Source organism: Hemibagrus wyckioides, linkage group LG18 (assembly GCF_019097595.1).
Source record: "Hemibagrus wyckioides isolate EC202008001 linkage group LG18, SWU_Hwy_1.0, whole genome shotgun sequence".
In the NCBI taxonomy this organism is placed as follows: Eukaryota; Metazoa; Chordata; class Actinopteri; order Siluriformes; family Bagridae; genus Hemibagrus; species Hemibagrus wyckioides.
This window is the reverse complement of record NC_080727.1, coordinates 4,230,001-4,256,278: the sequence shown is the minus strand read 5'-3', so window position 1 is coordinate 4,256,278 and position 26,278 is coordinate 4,230,001. Positions and strand designations below refer to the sequence as shown.

General features: G+C 39.4%; 1 protein-coding gene across 5 annotated transcripts in view; it reads right to left on the bottom strand.

Annotated features, from left to right (window-relative positions):
* The window catches only part of rxraa (retinoid X receptor, alpha a), a 159,427-nt gene that overhangs the window by 66,851 nt on the left and 66,298 nt on the right, over positions 1 to 26,278 (bottom strand). For all 5 annotated transcript variants that reach the window (XM_058415268.1, XM_058415270.1, XM_058415266.1 and 2 more), the window contains exon 2: positions 6,990 to 7,100. In XM_058415268.1, the coding sequence (XP_058271251.1) occupies positions 6,990 to 7,100 (111 nt within the window). The remainder of the gene's footprint in view (positions 1 to 6,989; positions 7,101 to 26,278) is intronic.

Sequence of the window (26,278 nt, the reverse complement as noted above, 5' to 3'; positions counted from 1 at the left end):
ACCCTTCAAGACTCGTCTAGCAAAGTTTCCACCAAACGTTAAAGAACTACTTCCTCATCTGGCAAAAAAACATATTGAACAAGACTTGGTGTCTTTTTCCCCCACAGAAATACTGCGCTCATATTTTAAAACCCGACACTGATTTTGGATTCTCCCTCCATCAGAGAGCCTAAAACTAGACACCCTGAGACACAAAAAAGTCGCTTTTTAATGGCTGGACCTCTGGAAAATCATGGAAATGTGATTTTTAACCACACCCCAGTTTGTATTTTCTTAACATAAGAGCAAGAAACAGGACAAATAACAGACCTGAATCCGAAATCCTGGGATAGATAGATAGATAGATAGATAGATAGATAGATAGATAGATAGATAGATAGATAGATAGATAGATAGATAGATAGATAGATAGACAGACAGACAGACAGACAGGTAGATAGATAGATAGATAGATAGATAGATAGATAGATAGATAGATAGATAGATAGATAGATAGACAGACAGACAGGTAGATAGATAGATAGATAGATAGATAGATAGATAGATAGATAGATAGATAGATAGATAGATAGATAGATAGATAGATAGATAGATAAAGTCACAAAGACACAAAGAGAGATAGAGAGAGAGAGAGATAGAGAGAGAGAGAAAGAGATAGACAGCAAGACAGCATGTGAAAGCTACGTAGCTCCAGGCTTATTTCCTGTGCCAGAGGCTGATACCGTAGGAGCAGTGACGGATGCGCGAGCCTCCCGCTCGGCTGATGAGCCGCGACAATCAGTAGCATTTCATTGTGACGGTGGCACGCTGTGGCTAGATTAAGGGCTCAGTGAGTTATCAAAGGCTTAGTCTCTCTGAATTCCCTTGACCAAACCATCATGGAAGAGCGCTGTCACTGCCTGCCAAAGGAAGCACTCGCATTTCTATTTATTTATTTCTTACTTTCTCTTTGACAAGTGTCAGTCAGTGACGGTGAGAATCTTTTATAGGACGGCGTGGGGATGACCTGACCTGAGCACGAGTGCCATGACCTGCCTTTTCTTTCTATCTCTCTCTCTCACACACACACACACACACTCAAGTACGACTGCCATTATCATGCCACGCTCTACACAGCTGTAACCCACGGACAAAAGGTCACACATTATGAATTTAACATTTAACATTTCTTTTTAACATTCTGACCTAATGTTCCGGTCATCACGCTCGCTCACAACAACTCGAGTTCCACTGGCTGGGGTGAATCACATGAAATGACCTAATGTGTTAAACCCTGACCTCTAAAGAAAGCACACAGATTTACGTGCACATAAGTACACAATTATCTGACTCAAAAAAACGAGCAGACTGAGCTTTTACACACTGCCTCAATTCCTCTTATTCCTTTATATCTGATTAGAGATGACTTAAAATACAACACATTGTACTTTTTATCCATTTAGTGTTACATTTCAGCTCTCTTTTTCTCTCTGAGACTCAAACAGCGTATCTTATCACATTACCCAGAAACCTCAGAGCGTAAACTCTTCTTTCCTGAAGTTATTTATAAAATTATTTTTTCTCTAACAAAATATCCTGAAGCGTTTAAATGCCTCTTATTCAATTCCAGGACTGTTTCTCTATTAATTAAAGCACATGATGTAGTCATTTTTTATCCATTTTGTGAAATGGTGTGTAACAAGTTATATAAACAGTGATTCACTTCTTTCTTTTCTTTCTGGATGTTAATAAAGACAAAAAAAAAATCCAGTTTTTCATGTTCTCGTGTTTTTTATCATCATCGTCATCATAAACTCTTTTTTTTTTCTTTACTCTTTTGTAGTGAAGTCTGATCACAGCGACTAAGAATTTGGTTGTATTAAATATATAAATATATTTAAAAAAATAAATAAATAAATATGTAATTAGAAAGAAGTGAACGAATATGCAGCTAAAATAAAAGAAAAAAAGGAAAGGAAAAAATGTAAAAAAATAAAAAAATAAGGGAAAAAAGGGGAAAAAAATAAAGGGAAAAAAAGATAAAAAATTAAATAAGTTAGGAAACAAAACAGGAAAAAAAAGTTTTGAAAAATCTTTGGTACAAAAAATCCCTGAGTTCTTAAGGTTAGCATGTAATGTATAATTTATTAAATATTATGAACTTTAAAATACACACTTTTTTCTATGTCACCCCAGAAATGAGACTCTAAACCCCGAATGCAAGAAGGACTGGAATAAAAAAAAAAAAAAGTGAAGGAGCCACTGAACTGGCTCTTTCCACTGACTTGGCTTTGAAGAGCGTCTTAAATAAATAAGAGTATTAAAATAGCCGCTGTGCGGGATGATGATGATGATGATGAATCTGAGAGGGAGGAGAGGGCCTGGCCCTGTAATCGACTCTGAGCTCCTGGCCAACAGGAAGCTGTGAGGGAGTGTGTGTATGGCGGCTAAGGCCAATTAAAACCGGAGGAGTGTGGAACATGTCGGAGCTAACGAGCTCTCTTCCCTTGAACCCTGACCTCTCGGAGACCCCGATCTAGAACGCATACGGAGGCAACGGCCGCTGCCGCGACTCCCCTCGGCTTTCGGTATCCCCTCCCCCGCCGCGACCACAAGGTCTACAAACACATGTTTGGATCATTCGCTGGAGCTTAACCACATGGCGTTTATTTCCCTCCTTTTTACTGAAGGTCTACGGTTCAGCTGAAGTCTTTAAACAAAGAGCAAAAATACACTCAAGCTCGTGTCGGCCACATTCCGCTAAAATTTACGGGCTTCATTCGGCCGCTCTCTCTCTCTCTCTCTCTCTCTCTCTCTCGGAGCACTTCGGGACAATAAATAAGCACCATATTAATTGGCAGAATTTATGAAGCCACCATTTACCCTAAGGCACCAGGGCCCCCGCAGCACAGGCAGGACAATTACGCCAGTTATAAACGTAGCAAGAGGTCGCTTTTTGGGTGGAACTCCTTCCCGAGCGATGTCAATAAAGTGTTATTATTAAAAAAAAAAAAAAAACACACCTGGAGGAAAAAGATGGACAGAGAGACTCAGACAGCGAGCCATTATCCGCTCTAATGAAACAACAAAGGCAGAGCCAGCGACCGTTCTCTCCCCCGCCCAGTACCGAATTGGTCCCACAATTTAGCCTCTCCAAACATGGTCCATATGTGAGTTCAGAGCTGGCAATCAGAACCCATTAAGGAGCAGGCGGCTGAGTTCATCAGGAAAAAATTAGCCCACCGCTCGGCCGCGCTCTCCCATTGGCCGCTCGTGTGGAGCTCTGGGTTTGAGGGCACCCCAGACATTCCTGTGGATAATCTTTTCCATTCCTCCGTTCAGCGTGCCGAGAAGAAGCCCAAATCTCCAGGACAAGGCCTGCATTGTGAGGTGCTTCAAAAAAAAAAAAAAGCGCCTTTCTTCCCCCCTTATGTTCACCTCATACAACACTTGCAAAAAAAAAAAACAATCATCTTTTTTGCTTCCTCCTCGCACTTCTAATTCGAAAACCAAACCTTTAGACAAATAAAAAAAGAAGAAACAAAAAACCCTCTGAAACGAATCTGGCGAGACGGGAGCACCGGGATGCTGCATTTCTCACGCTCTCTTTCCAGCAAGGATTTGCTTTTACGGAAATCCAAAACAATATAAAACCGCCGGAATCTCGAGCGCAGCCACATCAGTGAGTGCAGAAAAGTTCAGGAGGATCAGCTACGGATCAGCCGTTTACTCACCCACACACAAACACTCACACCCACACACATCCACACACACACACACACACACACATACACATCCACACACAAACACCCACACACAAACACATCCACACACACACACAAACACATCCACACACACACATCCACACACACACACACACAAATACACATCCACACACAAACACCCACACACAAACACATCCACACACACACACAAACACATCCACACACACACACACACACATACACATCCACACACAAACACCCACACACACACACAAACACATCCACACACACACACACACACACACACAAACACACATACAAACACCCACACACAAACACATCCACACACACACACACACAAACACACACATACACACACAAACACCCACACACACACACAAACACATCCACACACACACACACACACACACACACACACAAACACACATACAAACACCCACACACAAACACATCCACACACACACACACAAACACACACACACACAAACACATCCACACACAAACACACATACAAACACCCACACCCACACACAAACATATCCACACACACACACACAAACACATCACACACACACACTCCTTCAGGCTCAGTGTAAGATTTACAGCGACACGTTTCCTAATTAGAAACGTTGTCATTACTCCTTCTATAAACGTGAGACTCCAGCTAGGCTCAGCCCGGCTTTTCCACAGCCACCGGTTTTAAAATCTGCCTACGACAAACCGCGCCACGCCGTGCGGCCTTTTTAAAGACTGCCTTTCCGTCCGCCTTTTATGTGGGATATGCGGAGAACATAATAAAAAGACAGAACTAATTTTCGACAGTGCTCGCTGGCTTTGCCCGAGTGCTCCGTGGAATCCGAGCAGGCATAAACAGCAACTTCTAACGGCGATACTAGAATTACCACCGGAGTGTAAATGGCTTTGAATATTTCAGCAAAGTCAAACAAGCCTTCAAACAAAGCTGTAAAAAAAAAAGAGCTCACTGCTCTGTCAGCAAGCTCAATAAAGCATGCTGGCTGACTGTAACTGCTCCACACACACACACACACACACACACACTCAGGCCTGTGACAGTAAAAATGTAGTTAATCAATCACACGGCCCTCTGACGGCTCCACAAAGAGACACGTGTGCCTCTGAGACGCTGTTCAAACACGTTCACTGTGAAGGTATTTGAGAAAAAGTCGTTCTTCCTAGTCCCAAAAAAACCCCCCCCAAAAAAAAAAAACACGTACAGTATACATAGACAGAAACAAAAAAAAAAGTTTAATATAAAAAAACACTTTTGAAAATATTTTTTAAAAATATATATTTTTTAAATATTTATTTATTTAATTTTTTATTTGTTTTATATCTATTTTCTTTTTTCTTTTTCTTTTTTCCATTTTTTTTTTTAACCGTGACTGGTTGCGTCCTCGCGTAGCCACAATTACTCTATAACCAGCTGACAGGAAAAAGCATGTCGGAGACGGCGCCCATCAGTGAAAATTACACGTTACTTCAAACATTTAGCAAAAGTTCAACACTAGTTAGGTTTCTACCTGCCCTGTAATCATGCACTTGTCTCCTCCGTCATTAACACCCGGTGAAATTTTAGGATGAGTCTGTGGAGCGCTGCTATTTTATATGCTGGCAGCTTTTTAAAAATATATATTCGAAAACAAAAAATAGTTTCGATCTTTCACACACACACACACACACACACACACGCTGTAAAACATGAGAGAACTCTGAAGTCAAGTTTTCCAAAACGAAAACTTCAAGTAATTCATTGTCTTGACGACTTGTGAGTTTAAAGCAAAGATTAACTTTAAGGCAGCAGGTGAAGTTTACCTGTGTAGAAATGTCTTGCTTTACATAAAAAATCCCCCGAAATCAGTCCCTCCAGGGTTTTACGGAGATTTGTAGTGAATCGATGCAGCCAAAAATGATTGAATTTGCTGTCTTTTGTTCACAGCTGTGTTATTTTTTTGCACGTAAATGACTAAAATCATAAGCACAGGATTTTTCATTTAAACTCCTACCCTTCAAGACACACATGTAATGACTTTCTATGAGAGCTGTACTTATGGCCGAGACACGTGAATCGAATCTGAGGAAAGTCTGCGGCCATTTTCAATTTTCCTGAAGAAATTGCAAGCTCCTCTTTCAAAGAAAAATATCCAAAAATAAAATAAAAATCTAGAAATAAAACAAAATTCTGGGAAACAAAAATCTAGAAAGAAAACAAAACATCTAGAAATAAAACAAAACATCCAGAAATAAAACAAAATTCTATAAAACAAAAATCCAGGAATAAAACAAAAGTCTTCACATAAAACACAAATCTAGAAATAAAAAAAATCTAGAAAAAAAAAACAAATCCAGAAATAAGACAAAAATCCGAAAATTAAAGAAGAATCTAAAAATACAACAAATTTCTATGAAACAAAAGTCCAGAAATAAAACAAAAATCCAGAAATAAAACAAAAATCTATGAAACAAAATTCCGGAAATAAAGCAAAAATCAAGAAATAAAATGAAAAATAATGAAACAAAAATTCAGAAATAAAACAAAAATCTAAAATTAAAACAAAAATCTACAAATAAAACAAGAATCCAACTTTTTCTCAAACCTTATAGAAACGTCAGCATCCTTCATCACGAAGACATGTTTTGACTCGCTAAGCTGTTTAATCAAACTCTTCGAGCTCAGATCCGACATGAACAGTTTTCTATCATAATCAAAACACATTGCTTCAGCTAACGCCTCGCGGAACCCGTACCAACGAACCCGATATTTAAAAGTATATAAAATGTCCTCATGCTTGTAGACAGGAAACAATATTTTATATTTTTACTATCATGTTTCCATGTTGCTTCAGTATCTGAAGTGAAAACAGATTCGGTTATATGGAACTTTCGGAATGTTTAAAAGTGACGCTATAAAACGAAGGCGATGATGTGATGCGTCATTCTCCGCATTCCACCAGGACATGAACTCATGTTGCTGGAACCTTCTTCAGCCCGAGTGATGACAAGTGAAGGAGAACCGGTAACAGTAACAGCTTTCTACATGGAAGTACTCTACGTTTTGTAGATCTGAGTGAACGTAAAATGAAAACCGAAGCAGGAGTAGAAGCGAACGGAAAACTCAGTGATGTGTACACTACGTGTGTGTGTGTGTGCTCTTGACAATAGGCGTCTCGAATGTGGCGAGCTGTGGATGGACTACAGTGCAGGCTTTGTGTGATGGGCAGCTGCTGAGTGATGAGGCTGTGTTACCTGTGGAGAGTCTGCGCTGATGGAGAGGACACATGCCGCTGAAACAGGAGCAGGATTCCCCGCGGCCTCTCTGAGGGGGCGGCGCCAGCGAGCACTGGGGTTTCAGGAACCCTGCGTGAACAATAAAACATCAGTGTTAAACTGTACAAGCAGATTAGATTCATGCCACTTCCGATGTAATGAAGACAACATTTGTTGTGATAAAATCATATCGAGATCAGACGTAACATGTCTACATATCAATTCAATAAAAAATCTGATTTTGAGTCATTTATTTCCATTTCTATGGAACTAATTCACTCCTGGATACACAGACGAAGACATTCGTTACAGAGAATGAAACGCAGAGATCCTCACAGGGGATCAGACGGTCATCAAATCAGACGGGTGTTGTAACAAGAGACACATGCCAAAAAAACAAAACAAATCCGATGTTCATCATAACAGAATCGGACACCGATATGGAGAAGCAGAGACAGATTCAGATGCATAGATGCATGGATGTCGTAACAGAATCAGAACAGAATCCGACAGTCTAAAAAGAATCAGACAGATTCTTTCATAAAAGAATCAGACAGATTCACACAGTCATAACAGAATCAGACAGATTCAGACAGTCATAACAGAATCAGACAGATTCAGACATAACAGAATCAGGCAGATTCACACAGTCATAACAGAATCAGACAGATTCAGACAGTCATAACAGAATCAGACAGATTCAGTCAGTCATAACAGAATCAGACAGATTCACACAGTCATAACAGAATCAGACAGATTCAGACAGTCATAACAGAATCAGACAGATTCAGTCAGTCATAACATAATCAGACAGATTCAGACAGTCATAACAGAATCAGGCAGATTCACACAGTCATAACAGAATCAGGCAGATTCACACAGTCATAAAAGAATCAGACAGATTCACACAGTCATAACAGAATCAGACAGATTCAGACAGTCATAACAGAATCAGACAGATTCAGTCAGTCATAACAGAATCAGACAGATTCACACAGTCATAACAGAATCAGACAGATTCAGACAGTCATAACAGAATCAGACAGATTCACACAGTCATAACAGAATCAGACAGATTCACACAGTCATAACAGAATCAGACAGATTCAGTCAGTCATAACAGAATCAGGCAGATTCACACAGTCATAACAGAATCAGACAGATTCAGACATAACAGAATCAGGCAGATTCACACAGTCATAACAGAATCAGACAGATTCAGACATAACAGAATCAGGCAGATTCAGACAGTCATAACAGAATCAGACAGATTCAGACAGTCATAACAGAATCAGGGCAGAATCAGACAGTCATAACAGAATCAGACAGATTCAGACAGTCATAACAGAATCAGGCAGATTCAGTCAGTCATAACAGAATCAGATAGATTCAGACAGTCATAATAGAATCAGACAGATTCAGTCAGTCATAATAGAATCAGACAGATTCAGTCAGTCATAACAGAATCAGATAGATTCAGACAGTCATAATAGAATCAGACAGATTCAGTCAGTCATAATAGAATCAGACAGATTCAGTCAGTCATAACAGAATCAGACAGATTCAGACAGTCATAACATAATCAGACAGATTCAGTCAGTCATAATAGAATCAGGCAGATTCACACAGTCATAACAGAATCAGACAGAATCAGACATAAAATCAGACAGATTCAGACAGTCATAACAGAATCAGGCAGATTCAGTCAGTCATAACAGAATCAGATAGATTCACACAGTCATAACAGAATCAGACAGATTCACACAGTCATAACAGAATCAGACAGATTCAGTCATAAGAGAATCAGACAGATTCAGACAGTCATAACAGAATCAGGCAGATTCAGTCAGTCATAACAGAATCAGACAGATTCACACAGTCATAATAGAATCAGACAGATTCAGACAGTCATAACAGAATCAGACAGATTCACACAGTCATAACAGAATCAGACAGATTCACACAGTCATAACAGAATCAGACAGATTCAGTCAGTCATAACAGAATCAGGCAGATTCACACAGTCATAACAGAATCAGACAGATTCAGACATAACAGAATCAGGCAGATTCACACAGTCATAACAGAATCAGACAGATTCAGACATAACAGAATCAGGCAGATTCACACAGTCATAACAGAATCAGACAGATTCACACAGTCATAACAGAATCAGACAGAATCAGACATAAAATCAGACAGATTCAGACAGTCATAACAGAATCAGGCAGATTCAGTCAGTCATAACAGAATCAGATAGATTCAGACAGTCATAATAGAATCAGACAGATTCAGTCAGTCATAATAGAATCAGACAGATTCAGTCAGTCATAACAGAATCAGACAGATTCAGACAGTCATAACATAATCAGACAGATTCAGTCAGTCATAATAGAATCAGGCAGATTCACACAGTCATAACAGAATCAGACAGAATCAGACATAAAATCAGACAGATTCAGACAGTCATAATAGAATCAGGCAGATTCACACAGTCATAACAGAATCAGACATAAAATCAGACAGATTCAGACAGTCATAACAGTATCAGACAGATTCAGACAGTCATAACAGAATCAGGGCAGAATCAGACATTGTAAACAGAATCAGATTCAGTCATAAGAGAATCAGACAGATTCAGACAGTCATAACAGAATCAGACAGATTCAGACAGTCATAACAGAATCAGGCAGATTCAGACAGTCATAACAGAATCAGACAGATTCAGACAGTCATAACAGAATCAGGCAGATTCAGACAGTCATAACAGAATCAGGGCAGAATCAGACATTGTAAACAGAATCAGATTCAGTCATAAGAAAATCAGACAGATTCAGACAGTCATAACAGAATCAGACAGATTCAGACGGTCATAACAGAATCAGACAGATTCAGTCATAACAGAATCAGACAGATTCAGACAGTCATAACAGAATCAGGGCAGAATCAGACATTGTAAACAGAATCAGATTCAGTCATAAGAGAATCAGACAGATTCAGACAGTCATAACAGAATCAGACAGATTCAGACAGTCATAACAGAATCAGGGCAGAATCAGACATTGTAAACAGAATCAGATTCAGTCATAAGAAAATCAGACAGATTCAGACAGTCATAACAGAATCAGACAGATTCAGACGGTCATAACAGAATCAGACAGATTCAGTCATAACAGAATCAGACAGATTCAGACAGTCATAACAGAATCAGACAGATTCAGACAGTCATAACAGAATCAGGGCAGAATCAGACATTGTAAACAGAATCAGATTCAGTCATAACAGAATCAGACAGATTCAGACAGTCATAACAGAATTAGACAGATTCAGACAGTCATAACACAGTCAGACAGTCATAAAAGAATCAGACAGATTCAGTCATAACAGAACCAGACGGTCTCATAATAGAATCAGACGGATTTAGACAAACATAAAACAATCTGGGAATCCTCCTAACAGAATCAGACAGATTCAGACTCTCCTAACAGAAACAGATGGAATCAGACAGTCATCAGATATGGACTTAAGCTGCTTTCACTTTTTTCTGGAATCACTTTTTTACACGATTTACGAGTTTTATGAGCGTTCCCTCACAGCCGAGGACAGGACAGTACAGATTTGTTTAATTTTCTAAATTTAACTTCATCACACTACAAAAAAAAAGCCAGAAAAGAAGAATTAAGACTCGGCCTCGAGCTAAACAAACAGGAAGGCGAGCTCACACAATGACTTGCCTTTTAAACTCCAAACCAGATCTTTAAGAACAGCAGCGACCTCATGACTCCTCCTGCCTCAGTCTCTGCCCTTCAGTGGCACAGCGTGACCCATTTGACCCCTAACATTTTCAGCTCCATCCTGTACCACATGACCCAAAGCCCTCGAGGCTACAGACGCCCCAGGCTCGCCTGGATCCAGTGCTGCTTCCCAGGGCTCAACAAGTGGGTGGCACATGACTCTGTACTGGTGAAATGCCAGATGAGACAAGCATGCCTGCAGGGGGTAGGAAGGGATGCCAAGCTGTGCGTTTTGGAGGTCAAAGGTCATTCTGCACACTAATGTCATTAATATGACTCATGGATACCATTTGAACCAGAACAAGAAGAGCTAAATGTACTCTTATTTCACATTAGAAGCATAATCTGATAGAATGGCACGACAAGGGATATCCAAGTTAAGACTTGCGTGAAATCGAACCCTTTTAGTAATCTTTACTCATTATCCATCCAAAGGAAGCCGATTTTAAACTTCAAACCTCCAAGATTTCTTAAAAACCCCAGTTTATTTAATTAACATAAGTTATGACCTCACAACACAGGTTCATTAAGTACTAAAGAGGCTCAAGATGCTGCTACTAACTAGTTTTGATGATGAACACAAGTAGAACTTATGGTTTAGATACGGTAAAGTAAATCAAGAAGAACCCTTTTGGAACACTTGAAGGTTTGTCTCTTCAGGAGAACCCGTCTATTTTCTATATAGAACCATAGAGCCGAATATTTCTTTATCAGAGAAACATAAATTTAAAGGAAAATATTAAGCAGATTCTGTTGGTTTGTCCCTCTGTGTGGACTCTTAAAGGTTCCAGGTAGGCCTGTACAACAAAGAGCTTTGATTATTAAAGAAATTCCCAACAAAAGCTTCATTTAAAAAATTATATATTTATATTCACTATGCAATCCTTTAAAGAGCTTTGGTTTATGCCACTATAAAAACTCTTCAAGGTTCTACGTAGGGTTCTAAATTACATACGGTTCTAAGAAGAGACCTTTAAGGAGGCGATGTTGGAAAAAATTAAGGTAAAAATTGAACATTTTTGTATTTGTGTCTTTCAACAAACACTTTAAAATAAAATCCTATAAGCCTGAAAGCTCATTATCCAAGAATGTTAGCTATACGATCCACAAGTGTTTTTTTTTTCCAGTGAGGGAACTCTTAAAGGTTCTATGTAGAACCCTGTTAGAAACGTTTTTCCGTATTAGAAAAGGTTTCAAAAGCTTCTTCACTAAACAAACTAAAGAACCCATAACGATCCAAAGAACCCTAGAGGCACCCATTTCCAGAGACCATGAAAATGCAATTTGGGGCTTGGTTTCTAAAATCCCATTTGTGTCGCCATGCGACAAATCCAACACGAGTATTTCCAATTTTCGGATTCATGCATATTCATAAAGAGCAGCGTTCTTCACAGGGGTTGAAATGGTTTTAGGTTTATTTATTATTCGGTACCAAATCTGGAGTATCTATAAGACAAAACAAAATAATAATAATAATAATAATAATAATAATAAAAAACCCCAGCTAACTTATTGTGTAAAGATAGAAAGATAGAAAGTCTAATCCCTAGACTCAGAGCTTGTGGTTTAGACTTTTACAGAAGTTTACTTTCTCCTGCCAGTCATGGCTGCAACGTGACTCAGAGCTGATGGAGAGGATGAGTGAGTTCATGCTATTTAAAAAAAAAAAGAAAAAAGTTTGCTTCTTCATTTCCGAGTATAGACCTTTAAGGACCGGAGCAAACAGTCAGAGCGGAGGGCAGCATCGTAGCCTCGCTTCGGTCCCTGCTCAATAAAGCGCTTTCACTTCCACCATGAAAATCATGTCATTCCAGATGAGCTCAGACAGTGACATTTAAAACAGACGCAGGGACACTGAATTAGTTCCTCGTGATAAGCCGTCTGGGAAACCGAAGCTGTGGTCGGAGAAGTGTAGGAGGTCTGGGTGAAGAGGAAGAAGAAGAAGTGGAGGAGAGCAGGAACCGGAGAACTGGGGGGGTGGATCCGTCTGACACATTCCACAGCTGTTTGATTAAAATCATAAGGATGCACAAATGTCATCAAGCGTTACGTCTGGGACACTGGAGGAGATGAGCTGAGACTGAACTCGACTACCACAATCACGTCCTCTTGTAATAACTTATACACTGAAACATGCACGTGTTATATAATTACTAGAACTTTCTGATGGTCTCATAGATGATGTGTAAGAAGTAAAACACAAAGGGTGTTCAGGTTATAAGAAAATTAATCCACGAACACCTTGAAGTTGATTATTTTCCCATAAGCGTGTTTAAATCCTTGCACGATTATTTATTACAGCTATAAAAAACCATTTCTTGTCAGAGCTGCTGATAATCAGGAGGAAGTTAATCAGCACCTTCTAACCAATCAGAATTGAGAATTTAGCAACTTTATTACATGTTTTGGATATACACATGTGGACAAAATTGTTGGTACCCTTCCATTATAGAAAGAAATACCGACAATGGTCACTGAAATCATTTGAAATTGACAAAAGTACCTTTTGGTACCCTAAACAACTTTGTCCACACGTGTAATGCCATGCTACATGTTCAATCAGCATCAGTAACAGTCAGAGTCCTTGGTTAGTCTCTATGATGCTATTATATTCAAAAAAACAGTGATAAAATCCTGAATTAGATTTGCCGTTGACCTTCTGTCAGCGCTTTATTAGCTTTATTCCAAAAAAATCCCAAATCTCCTTTGTTGCCCAGCAGCAGATATCCTGAAGTGAACTAAAGAAAGACAGCCAATGACACATGCTTGCTCTCTCTGAGGTATGTCACTAAACATTAGCACACGAGCTAAGCCTTCCTCTCGGGCTAACGCTAACGTGACGAGACAGCGACTGCCTGAGAAACGAATGCTCAACAGCGCTGAATGAGCAACGATTTTCAGAAGAACGGCCAAGTCAGCTCAATTACACCAACTAAACGGCGGCGCTCACTACAGACGATGGACGACGATGATGGAAAAGCTAGGAAGGAACATTTGGTCTTTCTCTTTTAAAATCCCACACAAAGTTCTGAGGAAAAAAATCAATTTATATTATGATATTTCCGTTAGGTCTCTTTATACGAATCTTATAGTAAAGTGGTGCTGAAATGTTTCCGTGGGCCAAACCAAACTACAAATTCTTGCCAGATTTTTGAAAACTTTTGTTCTTGGTACTCGAATACGTACGATGATAGACGCTAATCATCTGCAGATTATCCTGGATCATTAGATTCGAGCGGAAAATGACAAAATGATATATAAATGGAGAAAGAGAACACTTCCTAAGCTCAGCATGTGCTTAATCTTCTGGTAATGAATCGGTTTTTTTGGCCCTTAATTTATAGATTTGGTTTTGGATCGCTAAACTTAAAGTCGCTAGTCATTAATACTGAACATTAATTACTCTAAATGATCACTGTTTCAAACTGATTGAGATCAAGAAGGGATTTAAACTTGATAGAGATTTGTGTACAAATGAAGAGATTTCTGAATAATTATGTTCATCAAAAAACAAGGTTTATTATTTAGGTTTAAATTAGTCTGAAAAGCATGTTAAGAAACGTAGTTTGTTTACATGAGCTGACCCCGATGACCTGTTTGTTTTCAGCACAAACACAAGTTGTTATGTCTGATTCGACACAAGACCGAAGCACTATTATCGAAATACAGATCTAATGAAGCTAGAAACCTGACTGCTGGTCACTCAGTGAAGCTTTAGCCCCATTCTGTACAAACATAGCACGCCTTTTACATTAGCTAGCAAATCAACTAGGTGCTTAAAGATCCATTATTCGCATTATAAATTTCAGCATGATTATGCGGTGGCCGTGAAGTGTGAAACAAAATAACAAATCCGAAAAAACAAAATAAATCCGAAAACAAAATATAAAATCAAAAAACAAAATAATCCAAAAACAAAATAAATCTGAAAACAAAATAACATCAGAAAACAAAATAAATCCAAAAACAAAACAACAAATAAAAAAACAAAATAAATCTGAAAACAAAATATATCCGAAAGCAAAATAAAATCTGAAACAAAAATAAAATCTGAAACAAAAATAAAATCCGAAAACAAAATAAATCTGAAAACAAAATATAAAATCAAAAAATAAAATATAAAATTAAAAAACCAAATAAATCTAAAAAGCAAAATAACATCAGAAAATAAAATAAATCCGAAAACAAAACAAATCTGAAAACAACAACAAGAAAATAAATCCGAAAACACAAGATCAACAGTCCAGCAGGCTGCAGCAGTAGAAAGTGGACTGGTGTATATGAACACAGCTCGTTTAATTTAAGTTTGTTAATTTGTTTTGATTTGCATTTCTCGGCCATCATCTGATTCCACGACTTTGCCGCTTACTTCCTGAAAATCATCTTTCTTTATTTTCAACGATACTGACTTGCAAATTCAACACATGACATTATTAGCTTTTTTTTTTGTTGCTAAAAATGGAGTGTCTAGTTAAAAGGAAAAGTTTCCAGCTAAAAAAAAAAAGATGCTAGTGAAAGAAATAACTATAAATAGAAATTAAAAGCTAAGCGATAATGGGAACTGATTTGTTTTGCAGAAGCATTAACCGCTTTGTGTAGATCATGGCTTCTTCAATACTGGAAGAAGTTTGTGTATTTTAGTCAACTTTAAGGCAGCTAGACAGGCCTTGTAAAGCCTCATGAGTCGTATTAAGATCACCTTCGTCCTTGAGTCTGTTCATCTTCTCATCCCTAACCGATGAAAAGACCGTGCAAACATGAAGTCTCTATCTAATGGAGTGGTCAAAGGGAGTACTGACTAACCAATTATCCTTTCTGAGCACATCCTCTCTCCCTGAGCCGTGTTCCAGACCCGCTTTTAGTTACAGCGCAGCAGCTATTTCTTCTCACGAGCTGTGAGTGGATTCAGCTCTGGCACTCTAACCGAACCTCAGATGTTTGCTTTTCACTTAAAGAAGTAATCAGAGGGAGCAGTGTCTCATTAAATTCAATTACAGCACTGACAGTTATTGTACACTGAACAGCCTCGACCTCTCCCAAGACTTAATCAAAGCCCATCAGAGATGACAGTACCGACATTGTTGAGTCTCCTGAATAAACCCCATTTGGGCGTAAGCTGCTCTGGCTCTGGGAATTCAATGCTCTCTGTCCTGATTCACCACTCCAGCACTATCTCTGGTTGGATGCTACCAATCAGCACGAGGGAAATGTCAAGCCTCTCGTCTGCACTTGGTCCTCGATCTCCGGATATCCGAATTTTGTGTTTGTTTAAAGACACAGTATGTTGTCTCTAAGCCTATCTAAGGTTTTATAGGTTTGTAACAAATAAGCAACTCCTGTAATAAAACAACACAGATTTGAGTTGATTTATAGCCAAATTGCAGCTTTTCCTCATACAAAATATCAAGTCTTATCCGCTTTGAATGGGCACCGGAATTAGCATATTATTTGCTATCTACAAGTGCGAAATCTCCTTGGCATCCCCAAGGTGAGTTACAGCAGCTTGAAACAAATCAATGTGTAAATGACTACAAGTGAAGGGCAGGTATTAAATGTGTCCGCACCCTTTTTTAAAGCCAAATAAAACCAGTTTCTCGAAAGACTTTAGCAAATGGATTTTTCCCCCCATATTTCATCCACACAACGCTCGCTTCTATTTTCGTCCTGTATTCCGCCTTGTCTTTTTAAGATGCGCCGTTGTTAGCATGTCTAATACTTGACTCATATTTTCGCCTCTGTGCCAAGTTTCGCTTTCGTTCCGTGGGATCAGAATTCATCACGTCTTTTCGAGAAAACAAAGAGCGCAAGCAGGAGCTAATTCAAATGCTGCCTCCTCCCCGACTCCATGCAATTATGCTTTTGCAAATAATCTGCAGCGTGCCCACTAACCATGCATGCAAATTACCGCGCAAACAAATTACTACTCGTGTTCTTAGTAGATCGAGAAGTCGGCCCTTCAAGAGTTCTTTTAAGAGAGAGGAACATGTCGCTGACGAATCCAGATGATGAGGCATAAGGAAAGACTCATCATAACGAGAACATTAAGCTGTGCTGAAATACAACCCCGACCTGGAGCAGGTCCATCTCCGGAGATCCACAGGTGTTCTGATCCAGCCAACCAGAACACATCACAATGAGACGTCCTGCTTTATACACCTACATGAATATTTACATTTTATTTCATTTTTTATACAATTGAGGGTTAAGGGCCTTGCTCAAGGGCCCAGCCGTGGCAGCTTGGAGGACCTGGGATTCAAACACACAACCTTCCTATCAGTATTCCAACACCAGCTACCACATCCTCACAAAAATTGCTCCATCTTAAGAAATTCAGCCTATGTAACTTTTTCTATTTTGCCATTTTCATCTGTATTAAACGTCTTTTTGGAGTAAATTGTTGCGATAAAAGAGTGTCTCATTTAATAAATACCAATCAAACGAATGAAATCGAACAATGACCATACCTGCCGTCCACCTCAGACACATCCATCATCATACCCATGGCCCATCACCTCATCTGCTACCATGTATAGATCCCATTATACACCTAAATATAACCCAAACACAGCAGCACACTGAAGCAGCATCAACTGCTGACACTCCTTCCTGTCTCAGTTTCCTCTGTACACTAAAACCTGAGCCACATTGTGCACACTGCCATACAGCTGTGTTTAACATCAGCACCTGTGTGCTACGGCAGGTTACACAGCCAGACTGCTAAACCTGTCTACAGACAGGTGACGACAAGGTTCCCTGTACAGGCCAACTCAGACATCTGTGCGTGTGTGTGTGTGTGTGTGTGTGTGCTAATAGAATTAATATAAGCTGAAAATATACACAGTGTTTAATGAGATTAAAGAAAGATGTGAAGTTTTCTGGATGTTGCAGTGCAGGGGTGTGTGTGGGCTGTGCTGCTAACGGCCATGCTTGTGGTTGCCAACACCACTCGTTTTACTTACAACCCACTTTCTATATTACACAAGACAGTACAAAGAACAGAAAACTGGCAGTTGCCCAGGCGTGGCATTTCAAACGACGAGACCGCAGATTAGATTCTTACATTTTATATCAGTCTGATTTTCTCTCTCTCTTTTTTCTTTTCTTTTAAAAAATAAAGGCATCCTTGAAGGTTTCTTATGTAGTCTGTAGCTGGCAGACGCCACAATCGAGCGGCTAGTTGTTTTCCTGATAATATTACATCTACAGGCTGTAAGTTTGATATTTTATTTAATTTATATTTTAAACGCAAAACAAAATACGTGTATATTTCAGACAAATAACTTTCTAGAGCGTTAATAAGACCTACAGCACTTCGGTCGATCAATCCATAAAAGAAATATAATCATTAAAATTGTACAAAAACAGATATTTTTTGCTTTAACTCATGAATCTGTTTAATGCGTCACATCCGTTAAAATCAATTTATTAAAAATAAATAAATAAATAAAAAATTAGGAAATTCACTTCACCCTGTTACTTGAACTCCCCCTTCAAACTATTTGGTACGTTCCACCCATCCATTTTCTATACCCAATTATTCCTAATTAGGGTCATGGGGATCTGCTGGAGCCTATCCCAGCACACATTGGGGCGAAAGGCAGGGGTACACCCTGAACAGATCGCCAGTCCATCACAGGGCCACACATATAGACAGACAACCACACACACGATTTAGAATTACCAATAAACTAATGCACATGTTTTTGGACTGTGGGAGGAAACCAGAGTACCCAGAGTAAACCCACACAGGCATGGGGAGAACATGCAAACTCCACATAGAAAGGCCCCTGCCTGTTCAAACCCGGAATTTGAACCTCTTGCCGCGAGGCAACAGTGCTAACCACTAAGCCACCGTGCTGCCCCACAAGTTACATGTTCAGTCAATTTCTGTGAAGAAGAAAACTACATTCATTTATTTCTCTCTCTCTTCCACCCCCCCTTGATATTCTAACCCTGACTGCTCAGCTCACTCTGCTCGTCTTTAGCATGGATGCTAGTGCACAACACTAGCTGCTGACATTTTCTGCTAAAAAGTCAATGCTCATTTAATAGTGAAACACAACCATTATTGCCTGAGATGGTTTAATGGTTTTAATGTTTAATTAAAGTCTAAAGCTGAATGAAAGATGTGTATGAACATAAACACTAGTCTCTGTGAACAGACCCAGCACTCAGAGGCAGCTTTTTTTTTTTTCTGTAAAGAATCAATTAATAATACACACATCGGGCGTGCATTAAAAGAGAAAGTATGCATGCGCTCGTGAAATATTAATGCCGTACCACTGTGTTTACTGCCTGCCAGCACTTACAGCCATAGTTCACACTGACTGGCAGCTGAGCGCCGTGGAACTGCCGGATTTTTCTATATTTTTGTACTTTTTGTCCTTACGCCACAGGGAGCATGTCCTGACTGGGATAATAATACATCTGTCAAAGCCGGGGCTTCGTATACGAGCTAGATCAGAATCATCAACCGGTGGCGGAGATCTGTTGCCGACCTGGACATTTTTTTTTGTCTTTTGTTTTTTTGAAGATATGTTAAAGCAAAAAAATGGCCAAGACTCAGATGCAGACACAGAGGAGGGGCCAGGAAGGAAATAGAAGGCAGCAGTAACGAGGTTAAGAGGCAGATTTTCAGAGAAAAAGGCCTGCGCTTGTACGTCAGACATCGGAGCAAACAAGGGCTTCTCTCATTCTGCTCGGGGATTCAGAAAGTTCCTCAGGCGAGCGGCGAAATCAAATTTGTGTGATTGGACTCACCAACATACGCAGGAAGGAAAAAGGGCCCTTTGATGGCACTTAAAGACGAGGAAGCGTTTAAAAAAAATCTCTTGACCTTCATGTTTTCTCCATTCCAATCAGGAAACTGCGAAATTAACGTGCTTTGTCGATTAAGCTTTGGGTGCAGAAGTTTGTGCCCCCCTATGCTTTCTAGATACTCTTATTTCATCTAGGCATAAAATGTCTTTAAAAAGAAGAAGAAGAAAGAAAACAAACAAATAAACAAACAAAACAAATCCTATCACTTTGATTTCAGAGTTGGGTTTTGCCTCTAGATATCACCACAATGCTGCAATTGGTTTGGAACATTCTCTAAAACTCTCTAGACCTCCATGACAGAGGTTCTGGCTCATATCCTGGCTTTAATAAAAATAAAACTCACAACAAAACATTCCCCCCAAAAATTCCTTTCTTGTTCTGGAGTATCGTGAACCTTTATTTATCTGTTTATTTGCTTGCTTATTTATTTATGCATTTTATTTATTTATTTATTTATTTATTTATTTATTTATTTATTTATTTATTTATTTATGTATTTTATTTATCTATTTATTTATTTATTTTGAAATTTGTAGTCTCCAGTGCTGGAGATTTCAAAGCCCTAACTTGACATTTTCCGACACCGAAGGACTTTTCAGGTTCTCTGTTATATGCCATTGATTTATTTCCAGAGATATAAAAGGGAAGCTGGTGAGGAAACAGCTGTTTAAGGCTGTAACACAAGTGATAACAGGAACTTAGTTGTTTTAAAGTATAAAGTTGGCACATTTCAGCAGTATAAGAGGAACGAAACACTTTGGGAGACACCGTTATTGGAAAATAATCAGCGTTTGCCGATGGGGGCGGTGGTGGACAATCGTCACGCCCTTTAGACAGTATCGCTTACTGTGCACTATGTACATCATCACGCGCATTCGTTTTTCGAGAATGTTTCTTCAGAGAAAGGCGCCTGGATGCGAGGAAGACTTGAAGTGTAGGCAGAAAAAGGAGGCCAAACGATACGTCCTCTGAAGCCGCACTTCCTGTTAGCGTCTGAAATGACCTGAGCTTAATGCTTCGTCCTTCTCCACCCTGATACTAGCCTGTTAAAAAGTGAGCATTAACCTTGCTCCTAACACACACTGTGGTCCTGACTCAAGCCCACCAAGATGTGATGTGAATGAGTGGGTTTCAGTTCGACAGGGCCACCACGCTGCCATGATTCCTCTGCCAAGACACACACACACATGTACACACACACACACACGTACACGCAGAAACAGAGCTCTGTTGCATGTGCTTCTTCTCTCCTCAGTGAACAATGTCCTCCTCAGTATCTGACCCAGATTCCCATGGCGGTGCGGCAGACTGTAGCTCAGACACACTCATTAGCATCATCATATCTCCCTCCTGTCCCCATTAGCTTAATACCTTCGCCTCCATTCATCAGCACTGCACACCTCTGCACTGGCGAGCAACCAGCAGGCAGCACCTTTCCTAATGAGGCACGAGCGTGACGCAAAACACACTCGCTTCTGGGTGATAAAAGACCTGCTGGGATTTATTTCATATCACAATACTAATGTAGAAAACGCTGAACTCTCTCTATTTCTCTGTCTGTCTGTCTGTCTGTCTCTGTTTCGGTGTCTGTCTGTCTCTCATTCTCTCTGTCTATCACTCTCTGTCTCAGTCTCAGTCTGTCTGTTTCTCTCTCATTCTCTCTGTCTCTGTCTGTCTGTTTCTCTCTCATTCTCTCTGTCTCTGTCTGTCTGTTTCTCTCTCATTCTCTCTGTCTCTATCTCTGTCTGTCTGTTTCTCTCTCATTCTCTCTGTCTCTGTCTGTCTGTTTCTCTCTCATTCTCTCTGTCTCTGTCTGTCTGTTTCTCTCTCATTCTCTCTCTGTCTCTATCTCTGTCTGTCTGTCTGTCTCTCTCTCATTCTCTCTGTCTCTGTCTGTCTGTTTCTCTCTCATTCTCTCTATCTCTGTCTGTCTGTTTCTCTCTCATTCTCTCTCTGTCTCTATCTCTGTCTGTCTGTCTGTCTCTCTCTCATTCTCTCTGTCTCTGTCTGTCTATTTCTCTCTCATTCTCTCTATCTCTGTCTGTCTGTTTCTCTCTCATTCTCTCTGTCTCTATCTCTGTCTGTCTGTCTCTCTCTCATTCTCTCTGTCTCTGTCTGTCTATTTCTCTCTCATTCTCTCTATCTCTGTCTGTCTGTTTCTCTCTCATTCTCTTTGTCTCTATCTCTGTCTGTCTGTCTGTCTCTCTCTCATTCTCTCTGTCTCTGTCTGTCTGTTTCTCTCTCATTCTCTCTATGTCTGTCTGTTTCTCTCTCATTCTCTCTCTGTCTCTATCTCTGTCTGTCTGTCTCTCTCTCATTCTCTCTGTCTCTGTCTGTCTGTTTCTCTCTCATTCTCTCTGTCTCTGTCTGTCTGTTTCTCTCTCATTCTCTCTGTCTCTGTCTGTCTGTTTCTCTCTCATTCTCTCTGTCTCTGTCTGTCTGTTTCTCTCTCATTCTCTCTATCTCTGTCTGTCTGTTTCTCTCTCATTCTCTCTCTGTCTCTATCTCTGTCTGTCTGTCTCTCTCTCATTCTCTCTGTCTCTGTCTGTCTGTTTCTCTCTCATTCTCTCTGTCTCTGTCTGTCTGTTTCTCTCTCATTCTCTCTGTCTCTGTCTGTCTGTTTCTCTCTCATTCTCTCTGTCTCTATCTCTGTCTGTCTGTCTCTCTCTCATTCTCTCTATCTCTGTCTGTCTCTCTCTCATTCTCTCTGTCTCTATCTCTGTCTGTCTGTCTCTCTCTCATTCTCTCTGTCTCTATCTCTGTCTGTCTGTCTCTCTCTCATTCTCTCTGTCTCTATCTCTGTCTGTCTGTCTCTCTCTCATTCTCTCTGTCTCTGTCTGTCTGTTTCTCTCTCATTCTCTCTGTCTCTGTCTGTCTGTTTCTCTCTCCTTCTCTCTGTCTCAGTTTCTGTCTGTTTCTCTCTCATTCTCTCTGTCTCAGTTTCTGTCTGTTTCTCTCTCATTCTCTCTGTCTCAGTTTCTGTCTGTTTCTCTCTCATTCTCTCTGTCTCAGTTTCTGTCTGTTTCTCTCTCATTCTCTCTGTCTCAGTTTCTGTCTGTTTCTCTCTCATTCTCTCTGTCTCTATCTCTGTCTGTCTGTCTCTTTCTCTCTGCCTGACTCTCGCTCATTCTTTCTGTCTTGGTCCATCTCTCTCTGTCTTAGAATCTGTCTGTCTGTCTCTCTCTCATTCCCACTGTCCCTGACTGTTTCTCTCTCATTCTCTCTGTCCCTCATGGTCTTTGTCCCTCTTTGTCTATGTCTGTCTCTCTCTCTCATTCTCTCTGTCCCTGTCTGTCTCGCTCTCATTCTCTCTGTTCCTGTCTGTCTGTCTCTCATGGTCTTTGTCCCTCTTTGTCTCTGTCTGTCTCTCTGTCCCTGTCTGTCTTTGTCCCTCTTTGTCTCTGTCTGTCTTTCTCATTCTCTCTCCCTGTCTGTCTGTCTGTCTGTCTCTCTCTGTCTCTCAGACTCTGCTTATCTCCCTCTGTCTCAGTCTCTGTCTGTCTGTCTCTCAGCCTTTCTGTCCCTCTCTGTCTTCATGCTGTCTCTGTCTCTATCATTCTCAGTCTCTCTCTCTCTCTCTCTCTCTCTCTGTGTGCCTCATAGTCAGAGTACGAGATTAATCCTTGATCTTAAAACCTAAATGCTTCAGTAGAATCAGAGCTGAATTTCACTGTTTTAAATCCGACAAGAAGAACTAAATATCAACAAAGAAGAATTTATTACCACGGAAAGGTTTATATTAAATATTCTTATAACTCACAGCTTTATGGTTTCTATGGCAACTAACCGGATTAACAAATATGGGTAATCGGTGCTATGGTGGATTTTTCTCTAATATCTATCGAAGGTGTTTGGTTTGAGTCTCCAGTAGGTTTTCTGTCACAGGAAAGTTTTCCAGAGGGAGAAATCTGTAGTGTCTCTGTAACAAGACATGGATTTTTTTATTAGAAGAAGAAGAAAAAAAAATAGAGAGAGGGGCAGGTGTCCAGGAATCCGACAGCATGAGTCTGGGTTATAGATCGGCTTTTCCGCTTCGGACCTGTTTTTGGAAGACCACATGTGCCTAATCAACAGCAGACACTCGCCGAATAAAGGCACATCTGAAACTTGTAATCAGTGACGTCCTGGACTTCAGTCATTGTGAAGTCTGGATAGGAAGCGAATCATTAAAACACACACACACACACATTTCCAAGAGTCAGATCTTCCACCGGAGACAGGATGACGATGAAAAACATGGAAATGCGTTAAAATAGTGGAAATTTGTGCAGCGTTTGAGGAGAGGACGTGTTTTTCCTGACCTCTATGGCAGACGGAAACTTTCTTTATTTCTAAAAAATCTTCAGAGCTGCATGAGAAATGTGTGAACAGGAAATCAGAAGAGGAAATTATTATTATCTTTTAAATAGCAGCCGGTAAAAAGCTTTAGCGCTAGAGTGCGGAAAATTAGATAAAGTGTCCGTTTAGACGCTTTAATACGCATTATTCGGATTTTCCAAATTGCCTCGATGCTTTAACCTTTAACAGGAGAATTTCAGCAGGGTTTTAGGAGTGAAGCTTTCAGCCGTGGTTCTAAGATGAAGCACTAAATATGAGACCAAACTCAGACGGAGAACAATCTGAAAAATCACGTGTGTGTGTGTGTATAATACTGTAACGTGCACGCGTCTCTTGTCAAACCGAAAGCGAAACTGATTGAATGCGTGAATCGAATGAGGATCAATTTCCCCCAGTGAGAGATTCAGTTGCTGTGTAAACAGTCGAAACGTTTTATTAGTAAAACTGGTCCTCAGGGCTGCGTGAATAATACAAACTATTCAGCTCTAATTCATACAAAACCATAGTCATAGAAATTTCCAGCACTGTTGCAAATTTAGAACTAATAAATATATATAATAATATACTTTTTGAAATGGGAGTGTACAGTTTCTAATTTTTTTTTAAATAAAAAAATAATAATAATAATTATTTTTTTGCATCCTCATCATTCTGAGTTATTGGGTGTAGATTAATTGACAAAAAGTAATACAATAATCTGTATTTAAAAAATATTATTAATAAACCGAATATTATGTCCTCTCTAAATATATCAGCACCCTTTAGAACAAATTTTAATACACGTGAACAAAATGATTTTTGTGAAAAACGTATCAAGTCAGGACGTTCATAGTTATTATTAATGTTTATTTATGTAATTATTATTTAATTAACTAAATATTTAAATCTTTGAAAGGAATCTGGCTAAAAGTCTGGAGGAAAAATTCTGGAAACTTGTGTCTCTCAATTTTAGGTGTGGTCAATCCATCCTGGCAAAAAAATAAAAAAAAAAGTCTCAAAAAAGGAAAAAGGAAAAAATGAAAAAATAATAATGAGAGAAAAAAAAAGTCAAAGTGAGATGCCAGCAAGACTATAATAAAATAAATAAATAAAAAAATTAAATAAAATTAAAAAACTTCTAAACTAAACTAAATAAATGAATTACTAAACTAAACAAAACAAAAAAAATCCAATTAATTATTTACTAAAATAAAAAAAATAAAATAAAATTTTAGCGCCCCCCCACCAAAAAAATAAAAAAAATAAATAATATATATATATATATATATATATATATATATATATATATATAGGTGGCTTGTAGCAACCTTTGGTTTTGAGAAAGTATTGAGGTGATATTGTTAGCCATCAGATTTTATAGTAACATTTTAGTCCCTGTCTGAACAAACAAACTTTTTCTCTGTTTCTTTAACGTCATTTTAAGTGTCTCGATCAACCACCGAATCACTTTCCCTCTGCTCTTGGTGTGTTTGTGTTTGTTGGGATTCTCAGCTTCGTTGGCATTAATCGCAGAACAATGGAAGGTGCTGGCACAATACAGGCTCACCGGATCAGGTTGTGAACACACACACAAAAAAAAAAACGCTTGTGAGTTTAGGTTTAAAAGCAGAAATTTTTAACCCCTTCCTGCTCACATTGCTGCTGTGGATGAACAATTTCCCTCAAATCCTGCTAAATATAGAAAGGTACGCTTCATTCAAACACATGCAGCAGACATCGTACAGACAGACACGCCAGACAGAGGCATGAAAAAATAGAATGTATTTGGGAATGGATGGAGGGATGATTTAAAAAAAAGAAAAAAGAAAGAGAAACTAGGTCGAGTCACATGATGCAGGAGGGATTACTCTGCCGCACCATGTGGTCATTTACAAAACAAATGTTGACTCCAGCTTTATCTCTGGCTTTCTGTCCGGCTCGGAGGAGGGAGGGTGTAACCGAGTCGATGATGTGCTCCATACACAGCGAATAAAAGACGATAGATAAAGACCTGCAGCTATTTGGGACACAGCTGTGCCACACCAAAGCAGCACTCTATATCACGAGAGAGTGAAGTAAAAAATGATTCAGGATAAATAATTCGGTAAGAAGTTGAATAAAAATCCAAACGCTTCGCAGTCGTGGGTCAGGTGATAATGTAGGTGTAATAAAAGAAGCCGAAATTTTTTGGTATAATTTTTGACGGTGGGGGGGGGGCAGGATGTTGGAAATAAAAGGGAAATGTCAATGTGCTCTGGGTAAATCAGTCATGCTGTGACTAAGACGGATGTTTAATGCAAAGTGACGTCTCAACACCAGGCAAAAGCAAACAGGCGT